Below are 15865 nucleotides of genomic sequence, written 5' to 3' on the forward strand. Positions count from 1 at the left end.
TGGCTAACAAACACACTTTCCATACCTTTGCTTCAGGCCATTTCTCCTTGCCACCATCACCCAAAACCATGATGAGTGGCCTTCCTTTGTTTTTACTGTATTTCAGGAAGTATTTCCAAACAGAGATCCTCCTGGCTGTGTGTGCTTCATGCCAGTCTTCTTTTTGCATAACTCATGAGCAGTGCAGTTTTTTTCCCATCTCTCCCCATGTATTAGCACTGTCTGGTGGTTAGAATAGGGGACCGGGAGCCAGGACTTCTGGGTTCTAGTCTCAACGCTACACCCTGTGAGACTGGCAAATCATTCCACCTCTCATTTTATCCATCTGTAAAATGGGACTAATAATTAATTTCACAGGTTGGGTGAAAAGCTACATAAATTATCTGTGAAGTGCTGAATCTTGAGTTCACAAAGCAAGAAACCATAGTCTTGGGCATCGCTTCTGACTACTGAATGTTTACTTGGGGGAAAAAAGCAAAATTAACCAGCTTGTACTACTGCCCTCTGTAAAACTCAGAGACTTAAGCCATATCCACACTACAACGTTAAGTCGACTTTATGTAAGTTAACAGCAAGTCTCTGAATTAAGCAATTCAATCTTGTGTGTCCACACCATGCTCACTGTGTTAGCGGCATGCTTGCATTGATGCACGGTGCACCGCAGAGCAGGTAGCTAGTGCAAATGGAATTTTGGGTAGGGCTTGCAATGCCTCATGGGACCAAAACATTGTCATGGGTGGTAATGGGAACCTGGTGTTAGCCGCCAATGATGCACTTTCCTCCCTCCCTGAGATCAACGGCAAACAAACCAAGTTCTTTTCGCATCTTTTAGCCATGCAGCTGCCATAGCCCAATAAGCATGGGCCCCCGCTCAGCTGTGCACTCTTGTGAGCATTTCAAACACCTTGCGCCTTAGCCTGCAGTATTTCTACAGCCAAGACAGGAGCCACCAAGTGGAACATTGCAATGTCACACAAGCAGCCCTGCTGCAAGCCATAGAGGGAACAAGCCACAGCTGGTGGTGGCAGTCGCACATCTGCTGAACACAGTTGTGTACCCTTTCGGGTCCCGGGGAACAAGCACTGATTGGTGGGACCAGATCGTTATGCAGATGTGGGATGAGGAGCAGTGGCTGCAGAACTTTCGAATGTGGAAGGCCACATTCTAGGAACTTTGTGCAGAACTTTCCCCAGCCCTGAGGCACAGCAATGCTAAAATGAGAGCTGCTCTGAGAGTGGAGAAGTAAGTAGTGATCGTTCTATGGAAGCTTGCAACACCAGACTGCTACCTGTCAGTGGGGAATCAAGTTGCAGCTGGTAAATCCACCATGGGAGCTGCTGCGATCCAAGTGTGCAGGGCCATTAATTGACTTCTGCTAAGAAGGGCAGTGACAACATGCAGGCCATAGTGGATGGTGCTGCCGTGATGGGGTTCCCTAACTGCAGTGGGACGGTAGATGGCATGCACATCCCAATCTTGGCACCAGACCACCTTGCCAAAGCATACATAAACTGAAAAGGCTACTTCTCAATGGTGTTGCAAGTGCTGGTGGATCATAGGGACCAGTTCACCAATGTCAATGTGGTATGATCAGGAAAGGTGCATGAGGTGTGCATCTTTAGGAACACAGGTCTGTTCAGAAAGTTGCAAGCAGGGACATTCTGTTCAGACTGCAAAATAACCATTGATTATGTTGCCATGCCAATTGTGCTCCTGGGAGACCCAACCTACCCCTTGCTCCCATGGCTCATGAAACCGTGCCAGCCCCCTGGGCAGCAGGAAGGACATTTAAAAGGTCATTGATGCTGTTTGCTTACGAGGTTAGACCTCAGTGAAAGCAATATCCCCATTGCTATTGCTGCCTGCTGTGTGCGCCATAATATCTGTGAAACAAAGAGAAAAAAGTTTCTGCTGGGGGTGGGGTGGGTTGAGGCTGAGCACTTGGCAGACAATTTTGAGCAGCCAGATTCCAGGGCAGAGCCCAACAAGGGGCTCTGCATCTCTGTGAGGTTTTGAAAACCAGTTTCAGCAATGAATCACAGTAATGCGACCCTTATTTGTGGTGTTCCCTACCAAACGCTCCCTTCCATTCCCTTTTCTCCCCTGTAAATTCCACCCCCACCAACCACCATGTGGGGAATGAACAAAGAGCCTTTTTTTTTCTCAATCCATTTTGTTTTATTATGCACACAAACACAGACAGCGAAAAAAGTAAGATAACCTTGGGCAAAAGGACTGATAAGATTGTGAGGGGAGAAACAAGGAAAGTTTGTTTGAGGGTGCACTGCAGTAATCACAGAAGGGCTGAGAATGGGTGCTTCACTGTGTTTTTATAATACATCTCTACCCCAACATAACGCAGTCACTTTATAGGTGAAACACCATTAGATCGGGGTAGTGGTGGCAGGGCTGCAGCAGTGATTTAAAGAGCCCAGGGCTCTGGCCGCGGAGAGCCCAGGCCATTTAAATTGCTGGCAGAGCCCTGCTGCCACAACCCCAGTGTAGCAGCAGCAGGGCTCCAGCAGTGATTTAAAGGGCCATGGGCTCCCCGCAGCAGCCAGAGCCCCAGACCCTTTAAAGTGCCACCAGAGCCCTGCTGCTACCGCGCTGTACGCGAACCTGTGTTATATCGGGTCGTGTTACAGTGGGGTAGCGGGGTTGTCAAGGTATGATTTTCCACTCTGAACCTTAGCGTCCAAAAGATGGGGTACCGGCCTGAACCCCTCTAAGCTTAATTACCAGCTTAGAAATGATAGAGCTGCCACCACCCAAAAATATAGTGTTTTGGGTCACTTTATGACTCCCCAAACTTTTCCCTGGGGACCCCAAGTCCCAAACCCCCTTGGATCTTAACACAAGAAATAAACCCTTTCCCCCACCGATGCCTCTCCCAGGCGTCCCCTCCCTGGGTTATCCTGGAGACACTATACAGATTCAAGCTCCGTGAATTTAAAACAAAGAGGAAATTCGCCTTCCCCCCTCCTCTTTTCCCCTTCACCACTCCCTGAGAGAGAGACAGATTCCTAACACAGAGAGAAATCAGGCTTTTCCTCCCCCCTTCTTTTTTTTTTCCCCCAATTTTTTGGTGAGTGCAGACCCCCTCCCCTTGAGTCTTAGACAAGGGAAAAATTAATCAAAAGAAAAAGCTATTAATAAAAGAAAGAAAAAGTAAAAAATTATTTTTGTAATATCAAGATGAAAAAATGTAACAGGGTCTTTTAGCTTACAGAGAATAGAGAGAATCCTCCCCCCAGCACAATACAAGTTGCAGCAAACAGAAATACAATTCTTCCAGCAAAATACACATTTGCAATAAAGAAAAATAATTAAAAGACTAAACTGCCTTTCTAACTAGTACTTACTAAATTTAGCAGAAGAGACTTTTTCAGAAAGATTGGAGGAACCTGGATGCATGTCTGGCTTCTCCTAGCCCCCAGAGAAAACAAAGCAAAAACCAAAAAAATAAACAAAGGCTTCCCGCTACTGAGATTTGAAAGTATCTTGTCTTCTGATTGGTCCTCTGGTCAGGTGTTCCAGGTGTACTGAGCTAATTAACCCTTTACAGGTAAAAGAGACATTAACCCTTAACACCTGTCATAAACAGTAGGTATTTATTAAGTTCAGGATATTGGATTTATGCCTTACATGCCATGATCTGTTGTTCTTTTTTTTGTCTAATTTAGATTTTATAGGCCCTGGCCGAATTCTGATCAGTTACATTGGGGTAAATCCAGAGCAGTTCCACAAGCAAAGTTTAATCCACTCTGACAGATCTTAACAGATCATATCATGTCTTCTCACATTTGCAAAGTGCATGCACATGCAATAGGGCTTCACAGTGCAAGCTTATCAGAGCGGGTTATTTGTTCAGTAAATATAACAAAGTAAATATATATAGTCATATAAATTAATAATGAAAAAGGTTAATGTCTGAGTTTTGTTTAATATTGAGATTCCATTTCTATTATATATGGCAAAAACAGATCTCAGCATAATCAGAAAATAGTTAAAACTTTAGCAAAATCAAATTAATTAAAGATTTTTTCTGATTATTCCTTTGTGAGTTGTTTGTTTCAATATACATGTATATTAAAAATAACTTCTATAAAAGATTGCCTTGGAATTAAGTAGTTTCTCTTCCTCACTTAAATCTAAGTATCACATTAAATCTCTCTTAGCAAAAACTAATTCAGCAGTCCTGTACTATAAGCAACATTATCATCAGAGGCCTTCAAGCTTCCACACCTCAATTAAATCAGTGAAATAGAAAAAATATCCCTGGAAGGTCTGATCACATGGATCTCGGGGAAAATTCTGTGGCATTTCCAAGTAGGGGAGCATCTGGGGAAATCATTTCTAGCTCTGGGAGAATCAGAAAGTACTTTTTAATAAAGTTATAAATAAATAACTTTTTTTTAAGAGAAGAGTGATTCAGAATTAATCAGAGATGGATTCAGAAAGATAATATCCTTCGATAGACTTTTCTTTGTGTGTGTGTGAAATTATATCAAAACCAGTATTCAAGTTAGATCAAGCCTCTGCAGAAAGGGGCTTGATCAGGGCAATGCCTCAGCTGATGTCAACCATCAAGGGTTTGTCTTTTTCCGCCCTGATGGGATTGGAGGTAGGACGGGTTTGGTGTCGGAGCCTGGTCGGTTTACAATCTGGGGCACACGAGGAGAACTGGACTTGGATTTGCTGGCTTTTTTTTCAAGAGTGTCACTACAAAGTTCAGCGTCTGCAAGGATTAATGAACAAGTTAGTAAGCAATTTCAAGGAAGTAAAGATTGTTCTCACTGAACAACACTATATAATCTTGCCATTGGCCTTCCTCTCTGGTACCCTACTTCTTCGCAAGCACCACAGCAAGCAGACATTCTTTCAAAACTTGCACCAGCTGAGAAATCTGCGTGTGATTCAACTGGAACTTTCCCAGTGGAGAGCGGATCTATACCGAGCCTGTGACCCCTAGTTCAAATGATCTTATAGGGCCAAAGGAAAAGGAAGATGTCGTCTTGCTGGGGAACTCAGCCCAGAGAGCAGAATGGGGGCATGAGGCACCCGAACTACAACTCCCATGAAGCATCACAGCAAAATTTTCTAACTGAAATTTTTTTGTATTTTGTTTTTCAATAAAAAGTTGAAATTTTCCACAAAATTTATTTAGCTGAAAACTCAATTTTCTGTTGAAAAACAGTTACCAGGAAATTTTCAACCAGTCCCAGTGCCTACCCCTAATTCATAGACGTGGAAAGTTAACTACATGCCTACATTTATTCCCACCACTTGGTGTTCTTAAGACATGTAATATTAGAAGTTGAGACAATGTAATTGCACTGTAATCTGGATTTACTAATACCCTGATACTCAGACCTCAGTGGCTCAGGAACCAAATTAGCAAGCAACATAAGCCAGAAGAGCCACAGTCATGCGAGTTCATTGTTTCATTTACTACAGTACTATATATTCCTATCTAAACACTATGAAAGGGGAAATATTTAGTTTATATATATTATATGCATATACTTAAATACATATTATTCTCAAAGCAAAATGGCTGACCAAGTATTATTATTTTATAAACTACAATTAGTTAATAACAGAGAAAAAGCATCCTGATTAGTTAATAGCTTAGATTGGTTAATAATTAAATCACAGTGTTTTAATATCATGTGCTGCAAAGAGCCGCGGATGCCACATTAAAGAGCCACTTGCGAGCCTCAGTCTGAGTATCACTGACCCACACAATAACTACCGTACCCTTATTACAAAGGCTGAGCAAAAAAGTAGATTTGGGAAACAATTCAGACCTTTCAAACTTTCCACTCCATTGCTGATTCCTCCAGTGTCCCCACATTCTGCATTGGCCTCTTCGGAGTATCGAGGACTAGGAACTGGGCTCCGGGCAGACAAGCTTTCTGTAGAAAATGCACCAGCTGAGGACATTATAGATAATCCAGTAGTGGCACGTGATTCTCTGGAGCTGAGAGTGAGAATGGATTTATTCTTTCATGGTAATAAAAACCATATACTGTGAGTTTGTTTAACATGACTTCAATGACACCAGTAATATTGTCGATCAGGAGCCTGAAATAAATCATCAGACTCAGCAGTTACACAGCAATTTTTCCACACATGACAACACTCCTTTGGAGGTAGTAAACAAAACTGCCAGCACCCACTTTAATTTGAATGTATTTAATCAATCACAGATTGGGAAAGAAAAACAGAGGTTCATGCTACAGAGTGAATCAGCTGGAGAGATGGGATTCGAACTCAAAGAGTTCCTGTTTGCCAGTTCTATGTTCAGCATAATAAACAGTGTCTCTCAGTGAGTGATTTTGGGATAAAATGAAGAATTTACAAAAATGACAAAGATCTATTTAGTTAATAGAAGATCTGTGAGGCTCATAAGGAAATTTTAACGTTGTCTAGAAGACACATCCAGGCAGAATCAAAGGATGGTTTTGTGGTCAAGGCCCTGAACTGGGATTTAGAAGATCTGGTTTCAGTTTCCAGCTCTGGCACAGACTCTCAAGGTGATTTTGGGCCAGTCACTTAGTCTCTTTCTCCCTCAATTCCCCTTCTGTAAAAGGAAATGAATAATACCTCCTTTGTTCCACACTTTCTTGGTCTTGTCTAATTAGAGTGTACACTCCTCAAGGAAAGGACCATCTCTGACCATGCATATGTACAGTACCTAGCACAATGGGCGCTGGAGAAAAAAAGCACCGCTGTAATACTGCTAATAAATAACCTGGAGGTTGGGTAGCCTATACAGAAGCAGCTGGCGGTCTCACTTCACTCAGGTTTCTGTGGCACAAAGCCACCTCAACATTTGGCTCTACTGTGGGAAATCAACATTTGGCTACACTCACACTTTACAGCGCTGCAACTGGGGTGTGAAAAAACACCCCCCTGAGCGCGGCAAGATACAGCGCTGTAAAGCGTCAGTGTAATCAGGGCAGCAGCGCTGGGAGCGCGGCTCCCAGCGCTGCACGCTACACCCGTAAGGGATGTGGTTTACATGCAGCGCTGGGAGAGCTCTCTCCCAGCGCTGCCGCTCTGACTACACTCACACTTCAAAGTGAGCGCTGCCGCGGCAGCGCTTTGAAATTCCAAACGTAGCCATACCCACAGAGGCCAAGGCCTGAATGGGCAGCTTGCCTGCAGGTCAACGTGGACACAGATTAGCATGACAATGATAGTCCCTGGGTGGTCACTTGTTCTGGGACTACACAGATTTCAGTCTCCAAGAGTGTGAATCCAGCATCTATAACAAACACTTTGTTTAAGGGAAAAAAAATGCCTTGATGCACATTTACTGCAAAGAAGATGTTTCATACCAGTAAATACCCATTGTAAACAAGAAATCACATAGAAACTTTAAGAGACTATAGTAGACATTTGATAAAGTCCATCTTAACACAACAGCTGTTCTGGCCTATTGTGTGAAAGAAAACATTGATTCGTAGATCCTAAAGCCAGAAGGGACCATTTTGGTTATCTAATTTGACCTCCTGCACAAGCCAGGCCAGAGCATTGCGTGGAGTGCAATTACCTATGATAACACTGTGATTAGAATGTCTTTGGGGGAGAAGGAAGAATGGTTTAAGGAACAGACAGGGTTATGAACTGGCAGAGCCTTTGAAATAAAAAAATAAGGAAATTCAAAATATGAGGGGGAAAGAATCAAAAGAATGAGATACAATAGTGGCATAAAGCCCAGAAAAAAACACCAGCAAATGATCTTTACTGAAGGCCTGATCCTGGTCCATGGACAGCAGTGGAGATTCTGCTATTGACCTCAATCCGAGCAGGATTAAACCCTGAGAAGTCCTAAACATTCACATCTCTTGCTGAAGTCAATGTGACCTGGGGGTGCCCTGCTGAAACAATGTGCTTAACCCTAACAGTGATCTCATTTTAGCTCCCCATAATACCCATCCGCCGTAATTACAGAACGGCAAAGCAGTTACTGGGAGTTGTAAATCCAGGCTAAGATTAAACAGCAGCTTTGGGTTTTTCAAAAATATCAGTGCCAATGCAAATACTAGTTTCTGAAGGGTCAGCTCCCTGCTCTGCTGTTCTAGAACACGGCCCTGCATCTGTCTCCTAACAAACACGAAAAATAAATAGCATTCAGGTTGGAATTTAACCTCGCGTCGATCTCCATATAGTGTACATGAACATGTCAAGTCTGCCTGCAATGTGATACAATCCAATGCAATAACAGGCAATTCTGAGTTGTCTTACACTGTGTCCCTGAATAGTGATGGATTATGATGTGGCATTTGTGACACAAGATATATAATGAACGACAAGAAAAACGCTTGATGTCTTTCTGTTAACTCATCCCTCACTCCTGGTGAGTTGTAATAAGTCTGTATCAGGGGTTCTACTAGGGTGACCAGATAGCAGTGTGAAAAATCAGAACAGGGAGTGAGGGGTAAGAAGTGACTATATAAGAAAAAGCCCCAAATACTGGGAAAAACGGGACATCTAGTCACCCTAGGCTCTACTGATAAGTCTGATGTGGGCTGTGCACAAAGGGTTCTGATCCTTGATTGGGCCTGTAGGCATAAATGTAATAAAAATAAACAATCATATACTACAGGACTCCTGAAAAGTTCCTCAACGTGAAAATAATGCCAGTGAATTGGGTGGGGCAAGCAGGGGTTATACGGCCCCTGTCATCACAGAATCTAATTGCTTGTCAACTCAGACATTCAGTGAGAATTGGGCAACTAACTGCCATTTGTGCCTTTGAAATATCTCCCCCAGGCATTGCCCCAGCCAAGCATTCTGTAAATCAGTTCTGATCATCTAGCGCATCTTCAACCCCTCACTACAGGGGCACTGGGAAAATAATTAGTGTCTATAGTCAGATAGGGATGTCCAGGCTTCTCTTCAGAATTTACTTTTCTCCTTTTTTCCTTCCACCAAGACAAATTCCCCACCCCATGACTCTGGTAAAGTGAAAAGAACAGAAAACAAGCATGCTCAAAACAGGACAATAAAGTGGAATAATGAGATCATAGTGCATATAAGATTTATATAAAAGAAATAAATTGACTGTAATGTGGTCTCATATGTATACTCACTGTAGTGGATGTATCTGTACTGGACTGCAAAACAAATTCTCAAGTCTAAGATACATAATTCCATGTTAACACGTGACAGTGCAGCAGATCAGTGTTTTCCATTGCATGTTGTATGGTGGTGATGGGACCATTAACATTAATTAATTAATTTTGTGGGTCAGATCCTCAGCTGATGTAAATCAACCTAGCTCCATTGAAGTCAATGGAGCTGCACTGATTTACACCAGCTGAGCATCTGGCTCTACGTCTGCATTGGCTAAGGGACCAATAACAACCAAAGTTGTTTAGGCCCCTGTGTGAAGATAAGTGGAGCCTCTGACAGACACCCACACAGCATATTTATGAGGGGAGAGATTAGTAACCGGCAGAGGCTATCTAAAATCTAGGAAGTGTGGATCATGGGGCTTTCTTCTGTGGGATCATGAAGGGTTGGGCCCAGAAGTTCACCTTACAAGGTAGAGAGGAGATCACAGAAAGAAAAGAAAGCCAGAGGTGTGCCTAAAGAATGCAGGTCCCTGTGCAGCCACCCATTAGACGTGCTTTGGGCTGGCCCTTGGAGCAGAACCATGGAATGCCTGTTTTCTAGTCACAGACCAGCTACAGTACTGAGCATCACCACACTAAGTGTCAGTGGCCTAGAGGCCTCCTGCTTTTAGGGATAACAGTTGGTTCGGTTTCCATAACAGCTCAAACTAGGGCAGTAACTGATGAATGTGATGAATTACGCATATGACTTGGACGTTGCCCAATGAGTTCCCCAACTCATTAGTTGGCCCTAATCCCAGAGGTGAGGAGACAGTGCTTTGTTTGCTACGCCTACAGGCCAGTAATTCACATTTGCACCATACGCTTACCGCACGTGATTTTTCATTTTACTGCTTCTGCCATCCCAAATGTTGGACGCATGGAATTGAAAATAAAAGAACATTAATTCACTTCAACACGCAAACCAGAAAAACCCACCACAGGTCTTAGCATCAAGTGTCTGAAGTGATGTTTTACAAAAGTACTAGAGGGGGTGTATACAAGAGCATTGCCATCCTGCCTATGAACAACTCTCATCCAAGCCTTCTTCATTTTTCCTTGCAAGAGGATTTGACAACATGACTGTATATTTTGCTGTAGGCCTGATGCATGCACAGAAAATGAATCAGATTAGCAGTTTGCTTTCTCTCTCCTCACAGTTGTTTTCCCACTGTGTTATTAAGAGCGTTAAATGAAAACACTGCTAAAGTCAAAACACCAAACTGTGCTAGAGTGGAAAGACACATTCATTCCCATATGTGAAGGGCTTTAACGCTTTTACAACTCATCATAGCTTCACACTCACTTGGGTTATAGGGCTTGCCTCTTTACTGGTGTGGGCAGATGATGCATAATCCCTTGGCAACCTATTATGCACTGTCTCTCTCATGCACTCACTCTGTTCCCTTCAGCACACTCCAATATGGTACAAGTACACAGTACAATCTAATCCACAGAGGCCTACCATTTCAACATTTTTACAGCATGTTCATTAACTTCTGTAATTACAGTGGCTGGCTGGACAGCATATAGTGGAAATGTATGAGCTCTTTAAGATTTAAACAGAACAGTCAGTGTATTTCACCAGCAAGTTTATCCACAAAAAAGCAAGAACTCTGCAGCCTAAAGGACAAGGGATAAAGTGAACTGCTTCATACCCTTTAAAAGGGATTGTGGATGTTTTGCATCTCTCAAGACCAGACCAAGTCACTATCTATATACACAAGTTTTCAAGAACTAATTAACACTACCTTTTTAGAGAGGTAAAAAAAGACATACAGATCTCTTTCAAACACCCCAGGAAAGGCACTATGGTCTGTGTGGAATGAGAATGGGACTGGCAGTCAGGAACCAATAAATTCTAATCCTGGCTTTACCACTGACTCACTGGACAAACAAAGGCAAATTAATTCACCATTCTGTTCCTCAGTTTCCCCTCTCTAAACATGAAGATTAGACTTCCTACCTCTGTCTCCTACTTGGAGTAGGAGACCACGGCCTATCTCCCCTCCCTCACAGCAGCAAACGATCACTCAGAGGTTTCCCAGCCAGTAGCAGGAGGAACTGGGAGTTCAGTGCTCAAGGATCAAGTTGACCCCCCGCCCTCAAGCTCTTTGGAATCTTTGACTGAGAGGTTCAAGGCATAAGAAGGGGTTATAACAAAGGCACAGGGACACGATAAGAGAGGAGACAAATGGAGCAAAAGGATGGGAGGGTTGGGTACAGTGAGCTGGAGGGATTGCTGATGCTGAAACAATCCACCAGATCAGAATTTGAGTAAACAGGGCTATCACCACCAGACCCTCCTGGCCCAATGGTATTCCAGTCACCACCACTATCTCCTTATGTAGAGGACAGAAGAACATTGTGGTCTCCTGGATACCACTGTGCAGTAATTGTTGGTAAATTATGACTTTAAATGGTGATCACTCTAGTTTTGTTTCTCTACGTGGAGTCCCAGTCTCTTCCATTCTTCTCCCCATCCTTTACCATTTTTTCCTTCCCTTCTCCAACATGCCCCTTTAAAAACAAAGCTTGTGAAGTCTTCAGTCTGCAGCTAGGTCATCCACATGAGTTACAGCACTTATGCAATATCATCCCCACGTTCTGTTTCACATTGTAGCAACATGTGTTTAGCAAGGCGGTTGATGTAACAGAGGAGGCAACTGCATTAACTGGGGAAATAGTTTTAAGTCCTGTGCGATACAGCATTATCCTTCAACCTGTCCAGCAATCATCTGTTCATCCAACAGCTAAACTCACCTGGTGTCCGGGCTAGCAGGGGGCAGACTCCGGTCTTGGGTGACATTACTTCCACTTGGGAGCACAGAGGTATATGATGGTGGCTCCAGTAATCTGTGTGGGCTGATCGCTGCTGGGGTACTTGCAAGATGCCTGAAATGACATAAAAAGAAAGTTAAGCAGGCAGTGCATACATTAATCCACTACTTTCAACACACTGATCTAGTGCCCTTCATCAGAGTATCTCAGAGTGCTTTATAAAGCTGGGTTAGTATTATGCCAATTTTTCAGATGGGGAAAGTGAGCCACAGAAGTTAAAGCCAACACTTCCCATAGAGCCTAGATTGTAATAGGAATTCTGACAGCTGCTTTAAAATTCAGGCCACTAACGCAGATCTCTAAATAGATGTAGGTGCCTAACTTTAGGTGCTCGTGTTTGAAAATTTTGGCCTAACTGACTTGCCCAAGGTTATGTATCAAGGCACCAACTGAAGCGGTAAGAGAAAGCAGGAGTCCAGACTCCCAGTCCCCATCTCTGCTTAGTAGACCATGTTGTAATAAGGTAATAACTGGAGATATACCAATCTCCTAGAACTGGAAGGGACCTTCGAAGGTCATTGAGTCCAGTCCCCTGCCTTCAGTAGCAGGACCAATTTTTGCCCCAGATCCCTAATTGGCCCCCTCAAGGATTGAACTCTCAACCCTGGGTTTAAGGAGGCCAATGCTCAAACCACTGAGCTATCCCTACCTCCCTAAAATGTGTGTGGTACAACAATAAACACAGACTCCTGGAACTACAATCAGTATTGCATCTATGTGCTCCTGATTCCAAAGTGGTAAGCTAAGCACATTTGTTTTAATGGAAAAAAAAATTAGTTTGATCTATTAAATCCTATTAAGGGTAAGCTTTTCAAACGCGCTCAAGTGACGTAAGAGCACAGGTCCCATTTGAAAGTCTCGCATACAGCATTATTTTTCTCATCATCTTGTGTCTATTATTAACAAAGCCTGGAGTTCCTTCTACAACAGTCACTCGTGGTCACATCTAACAAAACGTAACCCACGCTAACTGCAGTATTGCCTCCATTTTATATATAGACATTAGTCACAGTGCCAAAGAGCACTGCTGAATTTCCAATGTAAGAGAAGTCCCTCTTACAATGTTTTATTTAAAATTAAGTTACAGCTCTTAAAAGATGTCCTCTATCTATCCTATGTACAGGTGCAGCAGCCATCTTGCTGATACACCCCAGCTCAGCACTGAAGGAACCTCTTTCTTCTAAGGGTGACCAGCCAATTTAAGTGCCATGTCTCCTCGTTATTTAGCTCTTCTGCTAAGATTGCCAATAATGTTGTCAACTGCAGAAGTAGTTTGTAGATCCTTGTCCCACAGGAATCACAGACGCTAGAATCACAAAGGATCTTTCAGGTTGTCTAAACCAACATTTGTCAATGCAGGACTGTTCCCTATTGCACGTTTTCTAGTGCTTTGTCCTGTTTATTTTTTAAAATGTGTCAGTGATGGGATTGTCACCAGTTTCCTTGGGGAATCATTCCACAGCCTAACACAGGATTTTTCTGCCATTGGTCTTTCATTTGCCCTTTCTTAGTTTATCCTATTAATCCTACTTACAAATAAATCTCCCTTAAAGTGAGCCCACAAATTTCTATTGCACAGGCCACCAAATGGTTGCCAGCAGGTAAAGGCTTTTGGTCATTATTGGCATGAACCAATTACATAGAGAAAAAGGGTCCTTTATCCCATTGCCGGCTCTCAGAGCCATTGATTTAGAAGGCTTTTGAGAGCCATCAATGTCATGGCATTTAAAAGAAACAAAAAACAACCCTCCTCCTCCCACACACATTTCCTAACAAATATCTCCACTCAATATGCAATGCTGAAACACGCAGCTTGACAGCAGAGGTTAGGAGAGATCAAACAGAAATCTGAGAAGAGGATACATCATGCACCACTTCAGATGGAAGGTCACAGTCTAAGGACTCATCCGTCATACGAAAACGGACTCTGCTCCCTAAAGTGAAGGCATTGAGTCAGAATCAGTGACCCATTCTCAAAGGCTAAATCCCTACTGATAGATACACTTAAAACAACCAGCCAGACAATTGAAAGAAACGTGTTTTAAAAGGCTCCACAGGGATTTCCCCCTCCCCGCCAAATCTCTTATTTTTCACACTGACAATTGAGTTTGTGACTGTCATTAAGGTTTTGTCATCAGTTTCATTAGAAACATTCATATTCAAGGAGTTTTTAATTTCTGTTGCTTTAGGCTGCTGAAAAACATGTCAGCTAAGTTAAATTACTCTGAAGCATATGCAGTATTGATGTAGCCATGTTGGTACCAGGATATTAGAGAGACTAGGTGGGTGTGGTACTATTTTTGATAGGGCCAAATTCTGTTAGGGAGAGAATGAGTATGTTTCAGTACTTCTGAGTACATTTCCCAGACCTGAAGAAGGGTTCTGTGTAAGCTTGAAAGCTTGTCTCTCTCTGAACAGCAGAAGCAGGTCCAGTAAAAGAAATTACCTCGTCCACTTTGACACTCTGAAGAGGACATCCATGTACCTAGGGCCACAGTTACTGCCTCTTTCTGCCCCCAAAATGGGCACAGAATAATGTGGCAAAGCAACATTACGTTGTACCTGTAATCTGTACCCATCAACCCTTAACCAGGGGGCGGGGCTACTCAGGAAGACCAGGACTTTAAAAAGCCCGCTCCTAAGCGGCCAGAGAAGATAGCGAACAGGAGCGGCTAACAGGGGAGTTTTGCAAGGGAGTTCTCCAGGGAAAGTGTGTCTGGCAGGGGAAGGTGCTACATACACTTAATATTCCTTACACTTCTTGAAACTTAAAGCCCAAACCACCCCCTGATAAAAACAAAACAACAACAAAGGAACAAGCTTCAGGAGTAAAAAGGGAATGCAGGCAGAAGTCCAGCAACAGAGTGGGAGTTATCCAGTTTATTGCAGCCAATGCAGCATATATTATTACCTGCTCTATGGGCAGGTGGTGAATGTGTGTCTTCGGTGCAAGGAGCTCCTGGCCCTCAGAGACTGTGTACAGGCTTTGGAGACCAGGATGGCTGAGCTGAAAGAGTGAAGGGAGATAGAGAAGTATATAGATGAGACTTTCCAGGTAGAATGGTCCCACCCACAGTCTGACAGCCTTTGTGCTGTTGAGGAGGGTGAAAGTCTTAGGGAAGGAGAGCATCTAACTGGAGCAGAGGGAAATGATCCCATAGTTGGGGCCCTCCTTCTAGGTGATATTGCGGTAACTTTTCACACTTAGGATACCTCTCCAGGGGAGGGAACTCTAGTTATTAGGAAGAGACAGGTATTAGCAATGGGAGATTCGATCATTAGAAACATAGATAGATGGGTTTGCAATGACCGGGAGACCAGGAGCATTGTGACTTGCCTTCCTGTTATGAAGGTTGCAGATCTCTCGAGACATCTAGATAAGCTTACATGTAGTGCTGGGAAGCAGCTAGTGGTCTTGGTACAGGTAGGTACCAATAATATAGAGAAAGATAGAAGAGAGGTCCTGGAGGCCAAATTTAGGCTGCTAGGTAAGAGACTGAAGTCCAGGATCTCCATGGTAGCATTCTCTGAAATAATTCCAGATCCACATGCAAAGCCAGTTAGACAGGTAGAACTGCAAGGTCTCGGTGCGTGGATGAGACAATGGGGTAGGGAGGAGGGGGTTAGATTTTTTAGGAACTGGGGCAACTTTTGGGAAAGAGGGAGCCTATATAGAAAGGATGGGCTCCACCTAAACCAAAATGCAACCAGACAGATGGTGCTTAAAATTAAAAAGGTCATAGAGCAGTTTTCAAACTAAGGGCTGAGGGAAAGCCGACAGGTGCGGAGAAGCATGTGGTTCGGACATCCCTTAGGGGAGGATCTATAAATGGAGATTCCCTGTGTACTAAAAAGGAGGAGAGGATGGAAGATGATAAAATACAGGGAGGATCTGA

The 15865-nt window shown here is 43.3% G+C and overlaps 1 protein-coding gene across 1 annotated transcript in view; it reads right to left on the reverse strand.

The window, feature by feature from the left end:
- Positions 1 to 3133: 3133 nt before the first annotated feature.
- Positions 3134 to 15865, reverse strand: part of LRGUK (leucine rich repeats and guanylate kinase domain containing) — an 83081-nt gene continuing 70349 nt past the window's right edge. Inside the window, exons 18-20 of the mRNA XM_050936846.1 lie at positions 11892 to 12023; positions 5811 to 5983; positions 3134 to 4738 (exon numbers count right to left, since the gene is read on the reverse strand). Coding sequence (XP_050792803.1) covers positions 4587 to 4738; positions 5811 to 5983; positions 11892 to 12023 — 457 coding nt within the window. The 3' untranslated portion in view covers positions 3134 to 4586. The remainder of the gene's footprint in view (positions 4739 to 5810; positions 5984 to 11891; positions 12024 to 15865) is intronic.

Source organism: Gopherus flavomarginatus, chromosome 1, assembly GCF_025201925.1.
Source record: "Gopherus flavomarginatus isolate rGopFla2 chromosome 1, rGopFla2.mat.asm, whole genome shotgun sequence".
Lineage (NCBI taxonomy): Eukaryota > Metazoa > Chordata > Testudines > Testudinidae > Gopherus > Gopherus flavomarginatus.